Source organism: Scyliorhinus torazame, chromosome 12, assembly GCF_047496885.1.
Source record: "Scyliorhinus torazame isolate Kashiwa2021f chromosome 12, sScyTor2.1, whole genome shotgun sequence".
Lineage (NCBI taxonomy): Eukaryota > Metazoa > Chordata > Chondrichthyes > Carcharhiniformes > Scyliorhinidae > Scyliorhinus > Scyliorhinus torazame.
This window is the reverse complement of record NC_092718.1, coordinates 134,760,568-134,777,675: the sequence shown is the minus strand read 5'-3', so window position 1 is coordinate 134,777,675 and position 17,108 is coordinate 134,760,568. Positions and strand designations below refer to the sequence as shown.

Sequence of the window (17,108 nt, the reverse complement as noted above, 5' to 3'; positions counted from 1 at the left end):
CTGGCCCCAGACACATCCAGGAACCAGGGTCCAGACCCCAGACACATCCAGAAACCAGGGTCCAGGCCCCAGATACATCCAGAAACCAGGGTCCAGGCCCCAGATACATCCAGAAACCAGGGTCCTGGCCCCAGACACATCCAGAAACCAGGGTCCAGGCTCCAGTCACATCGATAAACCAGGGTCCAGGCTCCAATCACATCGATAAACCAGGGTCAAGGCTCCAATCACATCGATAAACCAGGGTCCAGGCCCCAATCACATCAATAAACCAGGGTCCAGGCCCCAATCACATCAATAAACCAGGGTCCAGGCCCCAATCACATCAATAAACCAGGGTCCAGGCCACAATCACATCAATAAACCAGGGTCCAGGCCCCAATCACATCATTAAACCAGGGTCCAGGCTCCAATCACATCGTTAAACCAGGGTCCAGGCTCCAATCACATCGATAAACCAGGATCCAGGCCCCAATCACATCAATAAACCATGGTGCTGGCCCCAATCACATTGATAAACCAGGGTCCAGGCCCCAATCACATCAATAAACCAGGGTCCAGGGCACAATCACATCGATAAACCAGGGTCCAGGCCCCAATCTCATCGATAAACCAGGGTTCAGGCCCCAATCACATCCAGAAACCTGGGTCCTGGCCCCAGACACATCCAGGAACCAGGTTCCAGACCCCAGACACATCCAGAAACCAGGGTCCAGGCCCCAGATACATCCAGAAACCAGGGTCCTGGCCCCAGACACATCCAGAAACCAGGGTCCAGGCTCCAGTCACATCCAGAAACCAGCTTCCAGGCATAGCCACTTCCAAAACCCAGGACACACGTCCTAGTCACATCCTAAAACCAGGCCCCAGTCGCATCCAGAACCCAGGGCCCTGACATATCCAGGAACCAGTTCCAAGGTCCCAGCCACATCCAGAAACTAGGATCTCAATCACTCCAGAAATCAGCTTCCGAGTGACGGAGAGCGAGTGACGGAGAGGGAGTGCGACGGAGGGAGTGCGACGGAGGGAGTGCGACGGAGGGAGTGCAATGGAGAGCGAGGGACAGAGAGCGTGTGACGGAGAGCGAGGGACGGCGACAGCGCAATGGGAATACTGTGACCTGGACTCTGTTTTTACAGAATCAAAAACCGACCTCGGAGGAGATTGTTTTAATGGCGAAGCAGCTGACCATGGAGAAAGAGGTGATTCGTGTCTGGTTCTGTAATCGAAGGCAGAAAGAAAAGCGAATTAACCCAGCCTGTAGTATGGGCATGTCCACGCACACACACAGCAAACCATCCATTTACAGCCCTCACCTGGTAAGTATACACCAAGAGAGAGACAGTTACATTTGCAAAACCAGCGTTTATCGGTCAGCCCTAATTGCATTTGAGAAGGTGGTGGTGAGCTGCCTTCTTGAACCACTGCAGTCTGTGTGGTTAGGCAGGGAGACACATAGGAATACCACTACCTGGAGGTTCCCCTCCAAGTCATTCACCATCCTGACTTGGATATATATCGACCATTCCTTCATTGTCGGCGGGTGAAACTCCTGGGACTCCGTCCCTAACAGCACTGTGACCTCCTCCAGCCCCTACAGCCCCTGCTATCTGAATAACCTCCTCCAACACCTGCAGGGGCTGAATAAGATTACAACAATTGGGAGCTGTAGAGGCAGGAGGAAGTTACAAAGATAGGGAGGGTTTTACGTACTGGAGGAAGTAACAGAGGTGGGAAGGGCTGCAGGGGCCGGCGGAGGTTACAAAGATAAGGGAGGGTTACAGGGTATGGAGGAGATTAAAGCGACAGGAAAGGTTGTACGGTGTGGAGGAGTTAACAGATATTGCGAGGGCTGTAGGAGCTGGAGCAGGTTAGAGAGATAGGGAGAGTTTTAGGGGATGGTGGAAGCCTCATAGGGAGGGTTGTAGAGTCTGGTGGAGGTTACAGAGATAGGAGAGTTGCACAGGCTATAGGAGGTTTCAGAGATAGGGAGGGTGGTAGGGGCGGGAGGAGGTTATAGAGGTAGGGAGGGCTGTAGGTTCTGGAGGATGTTGCAGAGATAGGGAGGCTTGTAGGGGCTGTAGGAGGTGACAGAGATAGGGAGGATTGTAGGGGCTCGAGGAGGTTACTGAGATAAGGATGGTTGCAGGGTCAGGAGGAGGTTACAGAGATAGGGAGGGTTGTTGGGGCTGGAGGAGGTTACAGAAAAAGTGAGGGCTGTAGAGTATGGAGGAGGTTACAGAGATAGGGAGGATTGTGTGTCTGGAGGAGGAGGTTATAGAGTTAGGGAAGGTTGTAGGGTCTCAAAGAGGTTACAGATATAGGGAAGGTTGTTGGGACTGGAGGAGGTTACAGAGATAGGGAGAGTTGTAGGGGCTGGAGGAGGTTACAAAGATAGGGAGAGTTGTCGGGGCTGGAGGAGGTTACAGAGATGGGGAGGGTTGTAGTGTCTGGAGGAGGTTACTGGGATAGGGAGGGTTCTAGGGGCTGGAGGGAGATACAGAGATATGGAGTGTTGTAGTCTGGAGGAAGTTAGACAGATGGGGAGCGTTATATGGGCTGGAGGAGTTTACTGAGATCGGGAGGGATGTAGGGACTGGAGGAGGTGACAGAGATAGGGAGGGTTGTAGGTTCTGGAGGATGTTGCAGAGATAGGGAGGCTTGTAGGAGATTACAGAGATAGGGAGGGTTGTTGGGGCTGGAGGAGATTGCAGAGATATGGGGCGGGATTTTTCGGAAAACGGCGGGGCGGGTAACTCCGGCGGGAAGGAGTGGCGTGAAGCACTCCGGCGTCGGGCCGCCCCGAAGGTGCGGAATCCTCCGCACTTTCAGGGGCTAGGCTGGCGCTGGAGCGGTTTGCGCTGCGCCGGCCGGCGCGGAAGGGGCTTGGTGCCACGCCAACCGGTGCGAAGGGCCTCGGCCTGTCGCCGCGCGTTGGCGCATGCGTGGGAGCGCCAGCGTGTACTGGCGTCATCCCAGAGCTTGCGCAGGGGGGGCTCATCTCCGCGCCAGCCATCGCGGACTGGTACACCAGCCGGAGCGGAGGAATAGAGGGCTCCCACGGCACAGGCCCGCCCGCAGATTGGTGGGCTCCGATCACGGGCCAGGCCACCATAGGGGCACCCCCCGGGGCCAGATCCCCCCGCGCCCCCCCCCCCCCTCTCCGTGGACCCCGGAGGCCGCCCCTGGAGTCTGGTCCCGCCAGCAAATACCTGTCGTAACATACGATCTTATGAGGAAAGGCTGAGGGACTTGAGGCTGTTTTCGTTAGAGAGAAGACGGTTAAGAGGTGACTTAATTGGAGGGGTGCTGTGCTCTGACTGTGAGATGTGGCAGGTCCGGAAGGCTTCCAGCGTCCCGGATGGCTTCATCTGCAGAAAGTGCACCCAACTGGAGCTCCTCACAGACCGCATGGTTCGGTTGGAGCAGCAATTGGATGCACTTAGGAGCATGCAGGTGGCGGAAAGCGTCATAGATCGCAGTTCTATAAATGTGGTCACACCCAAGGTGCAGGCAGAGAAGTGGGTGACACCAGAAAGGGCAGGCAGTCAGTGCAGGAATCCCCTGTGGTTGTCCCCCTCTCGAACAGGTATACCCCTTTGGATACTGTCGGGGGGGGATAGCCTATCAGGGGAAAACAGCAGCAGCCAGAGCAGTGGCACCACGGCTGGCTCTGATGTTCAGAAGGGAGGGTCAAAGCGCAGAAGAGCAATAGTAATAAGGGACTCTATAGTCAGGGGCACAGATAGGCGCTTCTGTGGACGTGAAAGAGACTCCAGGATGGTATGTTGCCTCCGTAGTGCCAGGGTCCAGGATGTCTCCGAACGGGTAGAGGGCATCCTGAAGGGGGAGGGCAAACAGGCAGAGGTCGTTGTACATATTGGTACTAACGACATAGGCAGGAAGGGGCATGAGGTCCTGCAGCAGGAGTTCAGGGAGCTAGGCAGAAAGTTAAAAGACAGGACCTCGAGGGTTGTAATCTCGGGATTACTCCCTGTGCCACGTGCCAGTGAGGCTAGAAATAGGAAGATAGAGCAGCTAAACACGTGACTAAACAGCTGGTGTAGGAGGGAGGGTTTCCGTTATCTGGACCACTGGGAGCTCTTCCGAGGCAGGTGTGACCTGTATAAGAAGGACGGGTTGCATCTAAACCGGAGAGGCATAAATATCCTGGCCGCGAGGTTTGCTAGTGCCACACGGGAGGGTTTAAACTAGTTTGGCAGGGGGGTGGGCACGGGAGCAATAGGTCAGAAGGTGAGAGCATTGAGGGAGAACTAGGGAATAGGGACAGTGGGGCTCTGAGGCAGAGCAGACAGGGAGAAGTTGCTGAACACAGCGGGCCTGGTGGCCTGAAGTGCATATGTTTTAATGCAAGAAGTATTATGGGTAAGGCAGATGAACTTAGAGCTTGGATTAGTACTTGGAACTATGATGTTGTTGCCATTACAGAGACCTGGTTGAGGGAAGGGCTGGATTGGCAGCTAAACGTTCCAGGATTTAGATGTTTCAGGCGGGATAGAGGGGGATGTAAAAGGGGAGGCGGAGTTGCGCTACTGGTTAGGGAGAATATCACAGCTGTACTGCGGGAGGACACCTCAGAGGGCAGTGAGGCTATATGGGTAGAGATCAGGAATAAGAAGGGTGCAGTCACAATGTTGGGGGTTTACTACAGGCCTCCCAACAGCCAGCGGGAGATAGAGGAGCAGATAGGTAGACAGATTTTGGAAAAGAGTAAAAACAACAGGGTTGTGCTGATGGGAGACTTCAACTTCCCCAATATTGACTGGGACTCACTTAGTGCCTGGGGCTTAGACGGGGCGGAGTTTATAAGGAGCATCCAGGAGGGCTTCTTAAAACAATATGTAGACAGTCCAACTAGGGAAGGGGCGGTACTGGACCTGGTATTGGGGAAAGAGCCCGGCCAGGTGGTAGATGTTTCAGTAGGGGAGCATTTCGGTAACAGTGACCACAATTCACTAAGTTTTAAAGTACTGGTAGACAAGGATAAGAGTGGTCCTAGGATGAATGTGCTAAATTGGGGGAAGGCTAATTATAACAATAATAGGCGGGAACTGAAGAACATAGATTGGGAGCGGATGTTTGAGGGCAAATCAACATCTGACATGTAGGAGGCTTTCAAGTGTCAGTTGAAAGGAATTCAGGACCAGCATGTTCCTGTGAGGAAGAAGGATAAATACAGTCATTTTTGGGAACCTTGGTTAACGAGAGATATTGTAGGCCTCGTCAAAAAGAAAAAGGAGGCATTTGTCAGGGCTAAAAGGCTGGGAACAGACAAAGCTTGCGTGGAATATATGGAAAGTAGGAAGGAACTTAAGCAAGGAGTCAGGAGGGCTAGAAGGGGTCACGAAAAGTAATTGGCAAATAGGGTTAAGGAAAATCCCAAGGCTTTTTACACGTACATAAAAAGCAAGAGGGTAGCCAGGGAAAGGGTTGGCTCACTGAAGGATAGGCAAGGGAATCTATGTGTGATCATAGATCATAGATCATAGAATTTACAGTGCAGAAGGAGGCCATTCAGCCCATCGAGTCTGCACCGGCTCTTGGAAAGAGCACCCTACCCAAGGTCAACACCGCCACCCTATCTCCATAACCCAGTAACCCCACCCAACACTAAGGGCAATTTTGGACACTAGGGGCAATTTATCATGGCCAATCCACCTAACCCGCACATCTTTGGACTGTGGGAGGAAACCGGAGCACCCGGAGGAAACCCACGCACACACGGGGAGGATGTGCAGACTCCGTACAGACAGTGACCCAAGCCGAAATCGAACCTGGGACCCTGGAGCTGTGAAGCAATTGTGCTATCCACAAGGCTACCGTGCTGCCCATGGGTAGGGGCTGGAGGAGGTTACAGAGATAGGGAAGGTTGGAGGGGGTTACAGAGATAGGGAACGTTGTAGGTTCTAGAAGAAGTTGCAGAAATAGGGAGGGTTGCAGGGTTTCGAGGAGGTTACAGAGATAGGGAGAGTTGTTGGGACTGGAGGAGGTTACAGGGATAGGGAGGATTGTGGGCCTGGAGGAGGAGGTTATCGAGATAGAGAGGGATGTAGGGTCTAGCGGAGGTTACAGATACAGGGAAGGTTGTTGGGTCTGGAGGAGTTTACAGAGATAGGGAGGGTGGTTGGGGCTGGAGGAGGTTGCGCAGATCGGGAGGGTTGTTGGGACTGGAGGAGATTACAGACATGGGGAGGGTTGTAGGGTCTGGAGGAGGTTACAGAGATCGGGAGGGTTGTAGGGGCTGGAGGAGGTTACGGAGATATGGAGTGTTGTAGTCTGGTGGAGGTTACACAGATGGAGAACGTTGCAGGATTTGGAGGAGGTTACAGAGATAGGGAGGGTTGTATTGACTGGAGGAATTTACAGAGATAGGGAGGGTGATAGAGACTGGAGGAGTTTACCGATAAAGGGAGGGGTGTAGAGTATGGAGGAGGTTACAGAGATTGGGAGAATTGTGGGCCCGGAGGAGGAGGTTCTAGAGATAGGGAGGGTTTGTAGAGTCTGCAGGAAGTTACAGAGGTAGGGAGGGTTGTAGGGTCTGGAGGAAGTTACAGTGATAGGGAAGGTTGTTGCGACTGGAGGAGGTTACAGAGATTGAGAGAGTTGTAGGGGCCGGAGGAGGTTACTGAGATAGTGATGGTTGTCGGGGCTGGGGGAGGTTGCAGAAATAGGGGGTTGTTGGGTCTCGAGGAGATTACAGACATAGGGAAGGTTGTAAAGTATGGAGGAGGTTACAGAGATAATGCGGATTGTGTGCCTGGAGGAAGAGGTTATAGAGATAGGGAGGGTTGTAGTGTCTGGTGGAGGTTACAGAGATAGGGAGGGTTGTTGGGGCTGGAGGAGTTTACAGAGAAAGAGAGGATTGTAGGGTCTGGAGGAGGTTACACAGTAAGGGACGGTTGTTGGGGCTGGAGGAGGTTGCAGAGATAGGGAGAGTTGTAGGGGCTGGAGGAGGTTACAGAGATAGGGAGAGTTGTAGGGGCTGGAGGAGGTTATGCAGATAGGGAGGGTTGTTGGAGCTGGAGGAGTTTGCAGAGAAATGGCGAAGGTTGTAGGGTCTGGAGGAGGTTACAATGATAGGGAGGATTGTACGAACTGGAGGAGGATACAGAGATAGGGAGGGCTGTTGAGTATGGAGGAGGTTACAGAGAAAGGGAGGGTTGCTGGAGCAGGAGGATGTTACAGAGATAGGGAGGGCTGCAGATTCTGGAGGAGGTTACAGAAATAGGGGGTTGTTGGGTATAGAGGAGATTACAGACATAGGGAAGGTTGTAAAGTATGGAGGAGGTTACAGAGATAATGCGGATTGTGTGCCTGGAGGAAGAGGTTATAGAGATAGGGAGGGTTGTAGTGTCTGGTGGAGGTTACAGAGATAGGGAGGGTTGTAGTGTCTGGTGGAGGTTACAGAGATAGGGAGGGTTGTTGGGGCTGGAGGAGTTTACAGAGAAAGGGAGGATTGTAGGGTCTGGAGGAGGTTACACAGAAAGGGACGGTTGTTGGGGCTGGAGGAGGTTGCAGAGATAGGGAGAGTTGTAGGGGCTGGAGGAGGTTGCAGAGATAGGGAGAGTTGTAGGGGCTGGAGGAGGTTACAGAGATAGGGAGAGTTGTAGGGGCTGGAGGAGGTTACAGAGATCGGGAGAGTTGTAGGGGCTGGAGGAGGTTACAGAGATAGGGAGAGTTGGAGAAGCTGGAGGCGGTTACATGGATAGGGTGGGTTGTCGGGGCTGGAGCAGGTGACAGAGATAGGAAGGGTTGTAGTCGCTGGAGGAGGTTAGCGAGATAAGGAGCGTTGTAGGGGCTGAAGGAAGTGACAGAGATAGGGAGGGTTGTTGGGGCTGGAGGAGTTTACAGAGAAAGGGAGGATTGTAGGGTCTGGAGGAGGTTACACAGAAAGGGACGGTTGTTGGGGCAGGAGGAGGTTACAGAGATAGGGAGTGCTGTAATGTCTGGATGTGGTTACAGGAATAGGTAGGATCGTAGGGGTTGGAGGGGGCTACAGAGATAGGGATGGGTTGTAGTTTCTGGAGGAGGTTACAGAAATAGGGAGGGTTGTAAGGTCTGGAGGAGATGGCCGAGATCGGGAGGGTGGTTGAGGCTGGAGGAGGTTACGCAGATAGTGAGGGTTTTTGAGACTGGAGGAAGTTACACAGATAGGGAGCGTTGTTGGGGCTGGAGGAGATTACAGACATAGAGAAGGTTGTAAGGGCTGGAGGAGATTCCAGAGATCATAGATTATCATAGATTATCATAGAATTTACAGTGCAGAAGGTGGCCATTCGGCCCATCAAGTCTGCACCGCCTCTTGGAAAGAGCACCCTACCCAAGGTCCACACCGCCATGCTGTCCCCATAACCCAGTAACCCCACCCAACACTAAGGGCAATTTTGGACACTAAGGGCAATTTATCATGGCCAATCCACCTAACCTGCACATCTTCGGACTGTGGGAGGAAACCGGAGCACCCGGAGGAAACCCACGCACACACGGGGAGGATGTGCAGACTCCGCACAGACAGTGACCCAAGCCGGAATCGAACCTAGGTACCTGGAGCTGTGAAGCAATTGTGCTATCCACAATGCAACCATGCTGCCCTTAAAACATTTCTGGCAGTGGTGGGATAGGGAGGGCTGTAGGGACTGGAGGAGGTTACAGAGATAAGGAGGGTTGCAGGGGCTGGAGGAGGTGACAGAGATAAGGAGGGTTGCAGGGGCTGGAGGAGGTTACTGAGATAGGGATGGGTGTGGGAGCTTGAGGAGGTTACAGAGATAGGGAGGGTTGTAGTGGCTGGAGGAGGTTAGAGAGATAGGGAGCATTTCAGGGGCTAGAGGAAGTGACAGAGATTGTGCGGTTAGAGGGTCTGGAGGAGTTTAAAGAAATAGGGTGGGCTGTAGTGTCTGGAGGAGGTTACAGAAATAGGGAGGGTTGTTGGGTCTGGACGAGGTTACAGGGATAGGGAGGGTGGCTGGGGCTGGAGGAGGTTATGCAGATTGGGAGGGTTATTGGGACGGGAGGACGTTACAGGGATAGAGAGGGTTGTCAGGGCTGGAGCAGGTGACAGAGAGGTAGGAAGGGTGGTTACAGTGGCTGGAGGAGGTTACAGTGATAGGGAGCGTTGTAGGCGCTGGAGGATGTGACATAGGGAGGTTACAGGGTATGGAGGAGATTACAGATATAGGGAGGGTTGTTTGGGCTGGAGGAGGTTACTGAGATAGTGTTGGTTGTAGGGGCTGGAGGAGGTTGCAGAGATAGTAAGGGTTGTGGACTGGAGGAGGGTACGCAGACAGGGAGGGTTGTAGGGTCTGGAGGAGGTTACAGGGATAGGGTGGATTGTATGGTCTGGAGGAGGATACAGAGATAGGAAGGGTGATAGAGACTGGAGGAGGTTACAGAGATAAGGAGTGTGGGCCTGGAGGAGGAGGTTATAGAGATAGACAGGGTTGTAGGGTCTAGCGGAGGTTACAGAGACAGGGAAGGTTGTTGGGTCTGGAGGAGTTTACAGAGATAGGGTGGGTGGTTGGGGCTGGAGGAGGTTACGCAGATAGGGAGGGTTGTTGGGACTGGAGGAGATTACAGACATGGGGAGGGTTGTAGGCTCTGAAGCAGGTTACAGAGATCGGGAGGGTTGTGGTCTGGAGGAGGTTACACAGATGGGGAACGTTGTAGCGGCTGGAGGAGGTTACAGGGATAGGGAGGGTTGTAGTGTCTGGTGGAGGTCACAGGGATAGGGAGGGTTGTAGGGGCTGGACGGAGTTACTGAGATAGGGAAGGTTGTAGGGGCCGGAGGAGGTTACAGAGATAGGGAGGGTTGTAGTGTCTGGCGGAGATCACAGGGATAGGGAGGGTTGTAGTGGCTGGAGGGGCTTACAGAGACGGGGGGTTGTAGGTTCTGGAGGAGGTTACACAGATAGGGAGGGTAATTGGGACTGGAGGACGTTACAGAGATAGAGAGGGTTGTTGGGGCTGGAGGAGATTACAGACATAGGGAAGGTTGTAGGGCTGCAGGAGGTACAGAGATAGGGAGTGTTCAAGGGACTGGAGGAGGTTACAGATATAGGAAGGGTTGTAGGGTCTGGAGGAGGTTACAGAGATAGGAAGGGTGATAGAGACTGGAGGAGGTTAGTGAAAAAGGGAGGGGTGTAGAGTATGGAGGAGGGTACAGAGATAAGGAGGATTATGTGCCTGAAGGAGGAGGTTATAGAGATAGAGAGGGTTGTAGGGTCTAGCGGAGGTTACAGTTACAGGGAAGGTTGTTGGGTCTGGAGGAGTTTACAGAGATAGGGTGGGTGGTTGGGGCTGGAGGAGGTTACGCAGATAGGGAGGGTTGTTGGGACTGGAGGAGATTACAGACATGGGGAGGGCTGTAGGCTCTGAAGCAGGTTACAGAGATCGGGAGGGTTGTAGTCTGGAGGAGGTTACACAGATGGGGAACGTTGTAGCTGCTGGAGGAGGTTACAGCGATAGGGTGGGTTGTAGGGGCTGGAAGAAGCGACAGAGATAGGGAGGTTGTAGGGTCTGGAGGAGGTTACAGAGATAGGGAGGGCGATAGAGACTGGAGGAGGTTACTGATAAAGGGAGGGGTGTAGAGTATGGAGGAGGTTGCAGAGATAGAGAGGGTTGTTGGGGCTGGAGGAGTTTACAGAGAAAGGGAGGGTTGTAGGTTCTGGAGGAGGTTACACAGTCAGGGATGGTTGTTGGGGCTGGAGGAGATTGCAGAGATAGGGAGGGTTATAGGGGACGGAGGAGGTTACACAGTCAGGGATGGTTGTTGGGGCTGGAGGAGATTGCAGAGATAGGGAGGGTTATAGGGGACGGAGGAGGTTACAGAGATAGGGAGCGTTGTAGGGGCTAGAGGAGGTTACAGAGATGGGGAGAGTTGTAGGGGCTGGAGGCGGTTACAGGAATAGGGTGGGTTGTAGGGGCTCGAGCAGGTGGCAGAGATAGGAAGGGTTGTAGTCGCTGGAGAAGGTTAGGGAGATGAGGAGCGTTGAAGGTGCTGGAGGAAGTGACAGAGATAGGGAGGGTTGTAGTGTCTTGAGGAGGTTACAGGGATGGGGAGGGTTGTAAGGTCTGGAGGTGGTGACAGAGATAGGGAGGGTGGTTGAGGCTGGAGGAGGTTACTCAGATAGGGAGGGTTGTTGAGACTGGAGGAAGTTACACAGATAGGGAGTGTTTTGGGGGCTGGAGGAGATTACAGACATAGAGAAGGTTGTAAGGGCTGGAGGAGGTTACAGAGATAGGGAGGGTTGTAGGGACTGGAGGAGGTTACAGAGATAGTGAGGGTTGTAGGGGCTGGAGGAGGGGACAGAGATAAGGAGGGTTGCAGGGGCTGGAGGAGGTTACTGAGATAGGGATGGGTGTAGGGGCTTGAGGTGGTTGCAGAGATAGGGAGGGTTGTTGCGGCGGGATGAGGTTACAAAGATGGGGAGGGTTGTAGGGTCTGGAGGAAGTTACACAGACAGGGGGGATTGTTGGGACTGGAGATTACAGACATGGGGAGGGTTGTAGGGACTGGAGGAGGTTACACAGTCAGGGATGGTTGTTGGGGCTGGAGGAGGTTGCAGAGATATGGAGGGTTATAGGGACTGGAGGAGGTTGCAGAGATGTGGAGTTTTGTAGTCTGGAGGAGGTTACACAGATGGGGAGCATTGTCGGGACTGGAGGAGGTCACAGGGATAGGGAGGGTTGTCGGGGCTGGAGGAGGATACAGAGATAGGAAGGGTGATAGAGACTGGAGGAGGTTAGTGAAAAAGGGAGGGGTGTAGAGTATGGAGGAGGGTACAGAGATAAGGAGGATTATGTGCCTGGAGGAGGAGGTTATAGAGATAGAGAGGGTTGTAGGGTCTAGCGGAGGTTACAGTTACAGGGAAGGTTGTTGGGTCTGGAGGAGTTTACAGAGATAGGGTGGGTGGTTGGGGCTAGAGGAGGTTACGCAGATAGGGAGGGTTGTTGGGACTGGAGGAGATTACAGACATGGGGAGGGTTGTAGGCTCTGAAGCAGGTTACAGAGAAACGGAGTGTTGTAGTCTGGAGGAGGTTACACAGATGGGGAACGTTGTAGCGGCTGGAGGGGGTTACAGGGATAGGGAGGGTTGTAGTGGCTGGATGAAGTTACTGAGATATGGATGGTTGTAGGGGCAGGAGGAGGTTACAGAGATAGGGAGGGTTGTAGTGTCTGGAGGAGGTCACAGGGATAGGGAGGGTTGTAGGGGCTGGAGGAGGTTACAGAGATGGGGATGGGTGTAGGAGCTTGAGGTTACAGAGATAGGGAGGGTTGTAGTGGCTGGAGAAGGTTAGAGAGATAGGGAGCGTTGCAGGGGCTGGAGGAAGTGACAGGGATTGTGCGGTTGGATGGTCTGGAGGAGTCTACAGAAATAGGGTGGGTTGTAGTGTCTGGAGGAGGTTACAGAAATAGGGAGGGTTGTAGGGGCTGGAGGGGGTTACAGAGACAGGGAGGGTTGTAGGTTCTGGAGGAGGTTACACAGATAGGGAGGGTTATTGGGACTGGAGTAGGTTACAGAGATAGGGATTGTTGTAGTCTGGAGGACGTTACACAGATGGAAAGCATTGTAAGGGCTGGAGGAGGTTACAGGGATAGGGTGGATTGTAAGGGCTGGAAGAAGCGACAGAGATAGGGAGGTTGTCGGGTCTGGAGGAGGTTAAAGAGGTAGGGAGGGTGAGAGAGACTGGAGGAGGTTACTGATAAAGGGAGGGGTGTAGAGTATGGAGGAGGTTGCAGAGATAGGGAGCGTTGTTGGGGCTGGAGGAATTTACAGAGAAAGGGAGGGTTGTAGGTTCTGGAGGAGGTTACACGGACAGGGACGGTTGTTGGGGCTGGAGGAGATTGCAGAGATAGGGAGGGTTATTGGGGACGGAGGAGGTTACAGAGATAGGGAGAGTTGTAGGGGCTAGAGGAGGTTACAGAGATGGGGTGAGTTGTAGGGGCTGGAGGCGGTTACAGGAATTGGGTGGGTTGTAGGGGCTCGAGCAGGTAGCAGAGATAGGAAGGGTTGTAGTCACTGGAGAAGGTTAGGGAGATAAGGAGCGTTGTAGGAGCTGGAGGAAGTGACAGAGATAGGGAGGGTTGTAGTGTCTTGAGGAGGTTACAGGGATAGGGAGGGTTGTAAGGTCCGGAGGTGGTGACAGAGATAGGGAGGGTGGTTGAGGCTTGAGGAGGTTACTCAGATAGGGAGCGTTGTTGAGACTGGAGGAAGTTACACAGATAGGGAATGTTTTTGGGGCTGGAGGAGATTACAGACATAGAGAAGGTTGTAAGGGCTGAAGGAGGTTACTGAGATAGGGAGGGTTGTAGGGACTGGAGGAGGTTACAGAGATAGTGAGGGTTGTAGGGGCTGGAGGAGTTGACAGAGATAAGGAGGGTTGCAGGGCTTGAGGTGGTTACAGAGATAGGGAGGGTTGTTGCGGCGGGATGAGGTTACAAAGATGGGGAGGGTTGTCGGGTCTGGAGGAAGTTACACAGACAGGGGGGGTTGTTGGGACTGGAGGAGATTACAGACATGGGGAGGGTTGTAGGGTCTGGAGGAGATTACAGATGTAGGAAGGGTTGTTGGGGCTGGAGGAGGTTGCAGAGATATGGAGGGTTATCGGGACTGGAGGAGGTTACAGAGATGTGGAGTTTTGTAGTCTGGAGGAGGTTACACAGATGGGGAGCATTGTCGGGACTGGAGGAGGTTACAGGGATAGGGAGCGTTGTTAGGCGCTGGAGGATGTGACATAGGGAGGTTACAGGGTCTGGAGGAGAATCCAGATATCGGGAGGGTTGTTTGGGCTGGAGGAGGTTACTGAGATAGTGTTGGTTGTAGGGGCTGGAGGAGGTTGCAGAGATAGTGAGGGTTGTTGGGGCTGGAGGAGGGTACGCAGACAAGGAGGGTTGTAGGGTCTGGAGGAGGTTACAGGGATAGGGAGGATTGAATGGTCTGGATCAGGATACAGAGATAGAAAGGGTGATAGAGACTGGAGGAGGTTAGTGAAAAAGGGATGGGTTTAGAGTGTGGAGGAGGTTACAGAGATCGGGAGGATTATGGGCCTGGAGGAGGTTATAGAGATAGAGAGGGTTGTAGGGTCTAGAGGAGGTTCAGATACAGGGAAAGTTGTTGGATCTGGAGGAGTTTACGGAGATAGGGAGGGTGGTTGGGGCTGGAGGAGGTTGCGCAGATAAGGAGGGTTGTAGGGTCTGGAGGAGATTACAGATATAGGGAGGGTTATTGGGGCTGGAGGAGGTTCCACAGACAGGGAGGGCTGGACGAGGTTGCAGAGATATGGAGGGTTATAGGGACTGGAGGAGGTTACATAGATGGAGAAGGTTGTAGGATCAGGAGGAGGTTAGAGATATAGGGAGTGCTGTAGGGTCTGGAGGAGGTTGCAGAGATGGGGTGTGTTGTAGTCTGGAGGAGGTTACACAGATGGGGAGCATTGTAGGGACTGGAGGAGCTTACAGGGATAGGGAGGGTTGTCGGGGCTGGAGCAGGTGACAGAGAGGTAGGAAGGGTGGTTACAGTGGCTGGAGGAGGTTACAGTGATAGGGAGCGTTGTTGGCGCTGGAGGATGTGACATAGGGAGGTTACAGGGTCTGGAGTAGTTTACAGAGGTGGGAGTGACAGGGTAGTGTCTAGAAGAGGTGGCTCGGGAGGGTTGTAGGGGCTGGAGGAGATTACAGAGATAGGCAGGATTGTAGGGACTGCTGAAGATTGTAGAGATAGGGAGAGTTGTTGGGGCAGGAGGAGGTTACAGAGATTGGGAGTGTTGCAGCATCTGGAGGGGATTACAGAGATAGGGAGAATTGAAGGGTCTGGAGGAGGTTACAGAGATAGAGTGGGTTGTAGGGTCAGTTGTGGGTTCCAGAGATATGGGGGCTCTTACTATGATATCAACTCCATGGACAGATGTGAGTTCTCTCACTCTGCGCATTCTGCTGAGCATGTTTAACTGGTGATGCTAACATCGGCCATGTCCCTCTGTCACTCCACAGACCCCGGCATTGAACCATCCAGTATCACAGATCCCTGGCAGCCTCAGCACAACAGGTAACAGAGAGGGTTAACTCCCCAACAGTCAAGAACTAGTACAGGGTGTGGGACTGGTACAAGGTGTGGGACTGGTACAGGGTGAGGGACTGGTACAGGGTGAGGGACTGGTACAGGGCGTGGGACTGGTACAGGGTGTGGGACTGGTACAGGGTGTGGGACTGGTACAGGGTGTGGGACTGGTACAGGGTGTGGGACGGGTACAGGGTGAGGGACTGGTACAGGGTGTGGGACGGGTACAGGGTGAGGGACTGGTACAGGGGGAGGGACTGGGACAGGGGGAGGGACTGGTACAGGGGGTGGGACGGGTACAGGGTGTGGGACTGGTACAGGGGGTGGGACTGGTACAGGGTGTGGGACGGGTACAGGGTGAGGGACTGGTACAGGGTGAGGGACTGGTACAGGGTGTGGGACGGGTACAGGGTGAGGGACTGGTACAGGGTGAGGGACTGGTACAGGGTGAGGGACTGGTACAGGGGGAGGGACTGGTACATGGGGTGGGACGGGTACAGGGTGTGGGACTGGTACAGGGGGTGGGACTGGTACAGGGTGAGGGACTGGTACAGGGGGTGGGACTGGTACAGGGGGTGGGATTGGGACAGGGGGTGGGATTGGTACAGGGGGTGGGATTGGTACAGGGGGTGGGACTGGTACAGGGTGTGGGACGGTTACAGGGTGTGGGACTGGTACAGGATGTGGGACGGGTACAGGGTGTGGGACTGGTACAGGGGGAGGGACTGGTACAGGGGGAGGGACTGATACAGGGGGAGGGCCTGGTACAGGGGGAGGGCCTGGTACAGGGGGAGGGATTGGTACAGGGGGAGGGACTGGTACAGGGGGAGGGACTGGTACAGGGAGAGGGACTGGTACAGGGGGAGGGACTGGTACAGGGGGAGGGACGGATACATGGCGAGGAATGTGTACAGGGTGTGGACTTGGTTTTGATGCTCTCTCTATTTCCTGGCAGTGACCACGATGTCTGCAGCTGGTACGATGCACACGTCCAGGTTAACTGGGAGCTCAGTCTCAGCACTGAACACCTCACCCACCTCAGCCTCTAATGGCACAAGCAGCAGCCACTCATTGTCATTGTCGGGCATGACCCCGAGCACTGGGTAAGGATACTCAGCCACATTTTCTAATGGACAAATCGCAGGCATCAGCAATGTCTACACAACTTGATCCAATATCACATTGTGACAATGAGCGCATCAGAGAGATCAGGGACCGAATCGGAGAGATCAGAGATCACTCGGAGAGATCAGGAATCACTCGGAGAGATCAGGAATCACTCGGAGAGATCAGGGACCGACTCGGAGACATCAGAGATCACTCGGAGAGGTCAGGGACCCAATCGGAGAGGTCAGGGACCCAATCGGAGAGGTCAGGGACCCACTCGGAGAGGTCAGGGACCCACTCTGGTAGATCAGGGACCCGCTCTGGTAGATCAGGGACCCGCTCTGGTAGATCAGGGACTCACTCGGAGAGATCAGGGACCGATTCGGAGAGATCAGGGACTGACTAGGAGAGATCAGGGACCCACTCGGAGAGATCAGTAACCCACTCGGAGAGATCAGGGACCCACTCGCAGAGATCAGGGACCCACTCGGAGAGATCAGGGACCCACTCGGAGAGATCAGGGACCCACTCGGAGAGATCAGGGACCCACTCGGAGAGGTCAGGGAACCACTCGGAGAGGTCAGGGACCCACTCGGAGAGGTCAGGGACCCACTCGGAAAGATCGGGGACCCACTCGGAGAGATCGGGGACCCACTCGGAGAGATCAGGGACCCACTCGGAGAGATCAGGGACCGACTCGGAGAGATCAGGGTCCGAGTCGGAGAGATCAGGGAACGACTCCGAGAGATCAGGGACCGACTCGGAGAGATCAGGGACCGACTCGGAGAGATCAGGGACCGACCCGGAGAGATCAGGGACCGACCCGGAGAGATCAGGGACCGAGTCGGAGAGATCAGGGACCGACTCGGAGAGAGCAGGGAACGACTCGGAGAGATCATGGACTCACTCGGAGAGATCAGGGACCCA

The 17,108-nt window shown here is 54.1% G+C and overlaps 1 protein-coding gene across 1 annotated transcript in view; it reads left to right on the top strand.

The window, feature by feature from the left end:
- The window catches only part of pou2f2b (POU class 2 homeobox 2b), a 1,400,389-nt gene extending 1,384,208 nt beyond the window's left edge, over positions 1 to 16,181 (top strand). The window contains exons 12-14 of the mRNA XM_072470112.1: positions 1,140 to 1,319; positions 15,008 to 15,062; positions 16,030 to 16,181. Of these exons, the coding sequence (XP_072326213.1) occupies positions 1,140 to 1,319; positions 15,008 to 15,062; positions 16,030 to 16,181 (387 nt within the window). The remainder of the gene's footprint in view (positions 1 to 1,139; positions 1,320 to 15,007; positions 15,063 to 16,029) is intronic.
- The last annotated feature ends 927 nt before the right edge of the window (positions 16,182 to 17,108 follow it).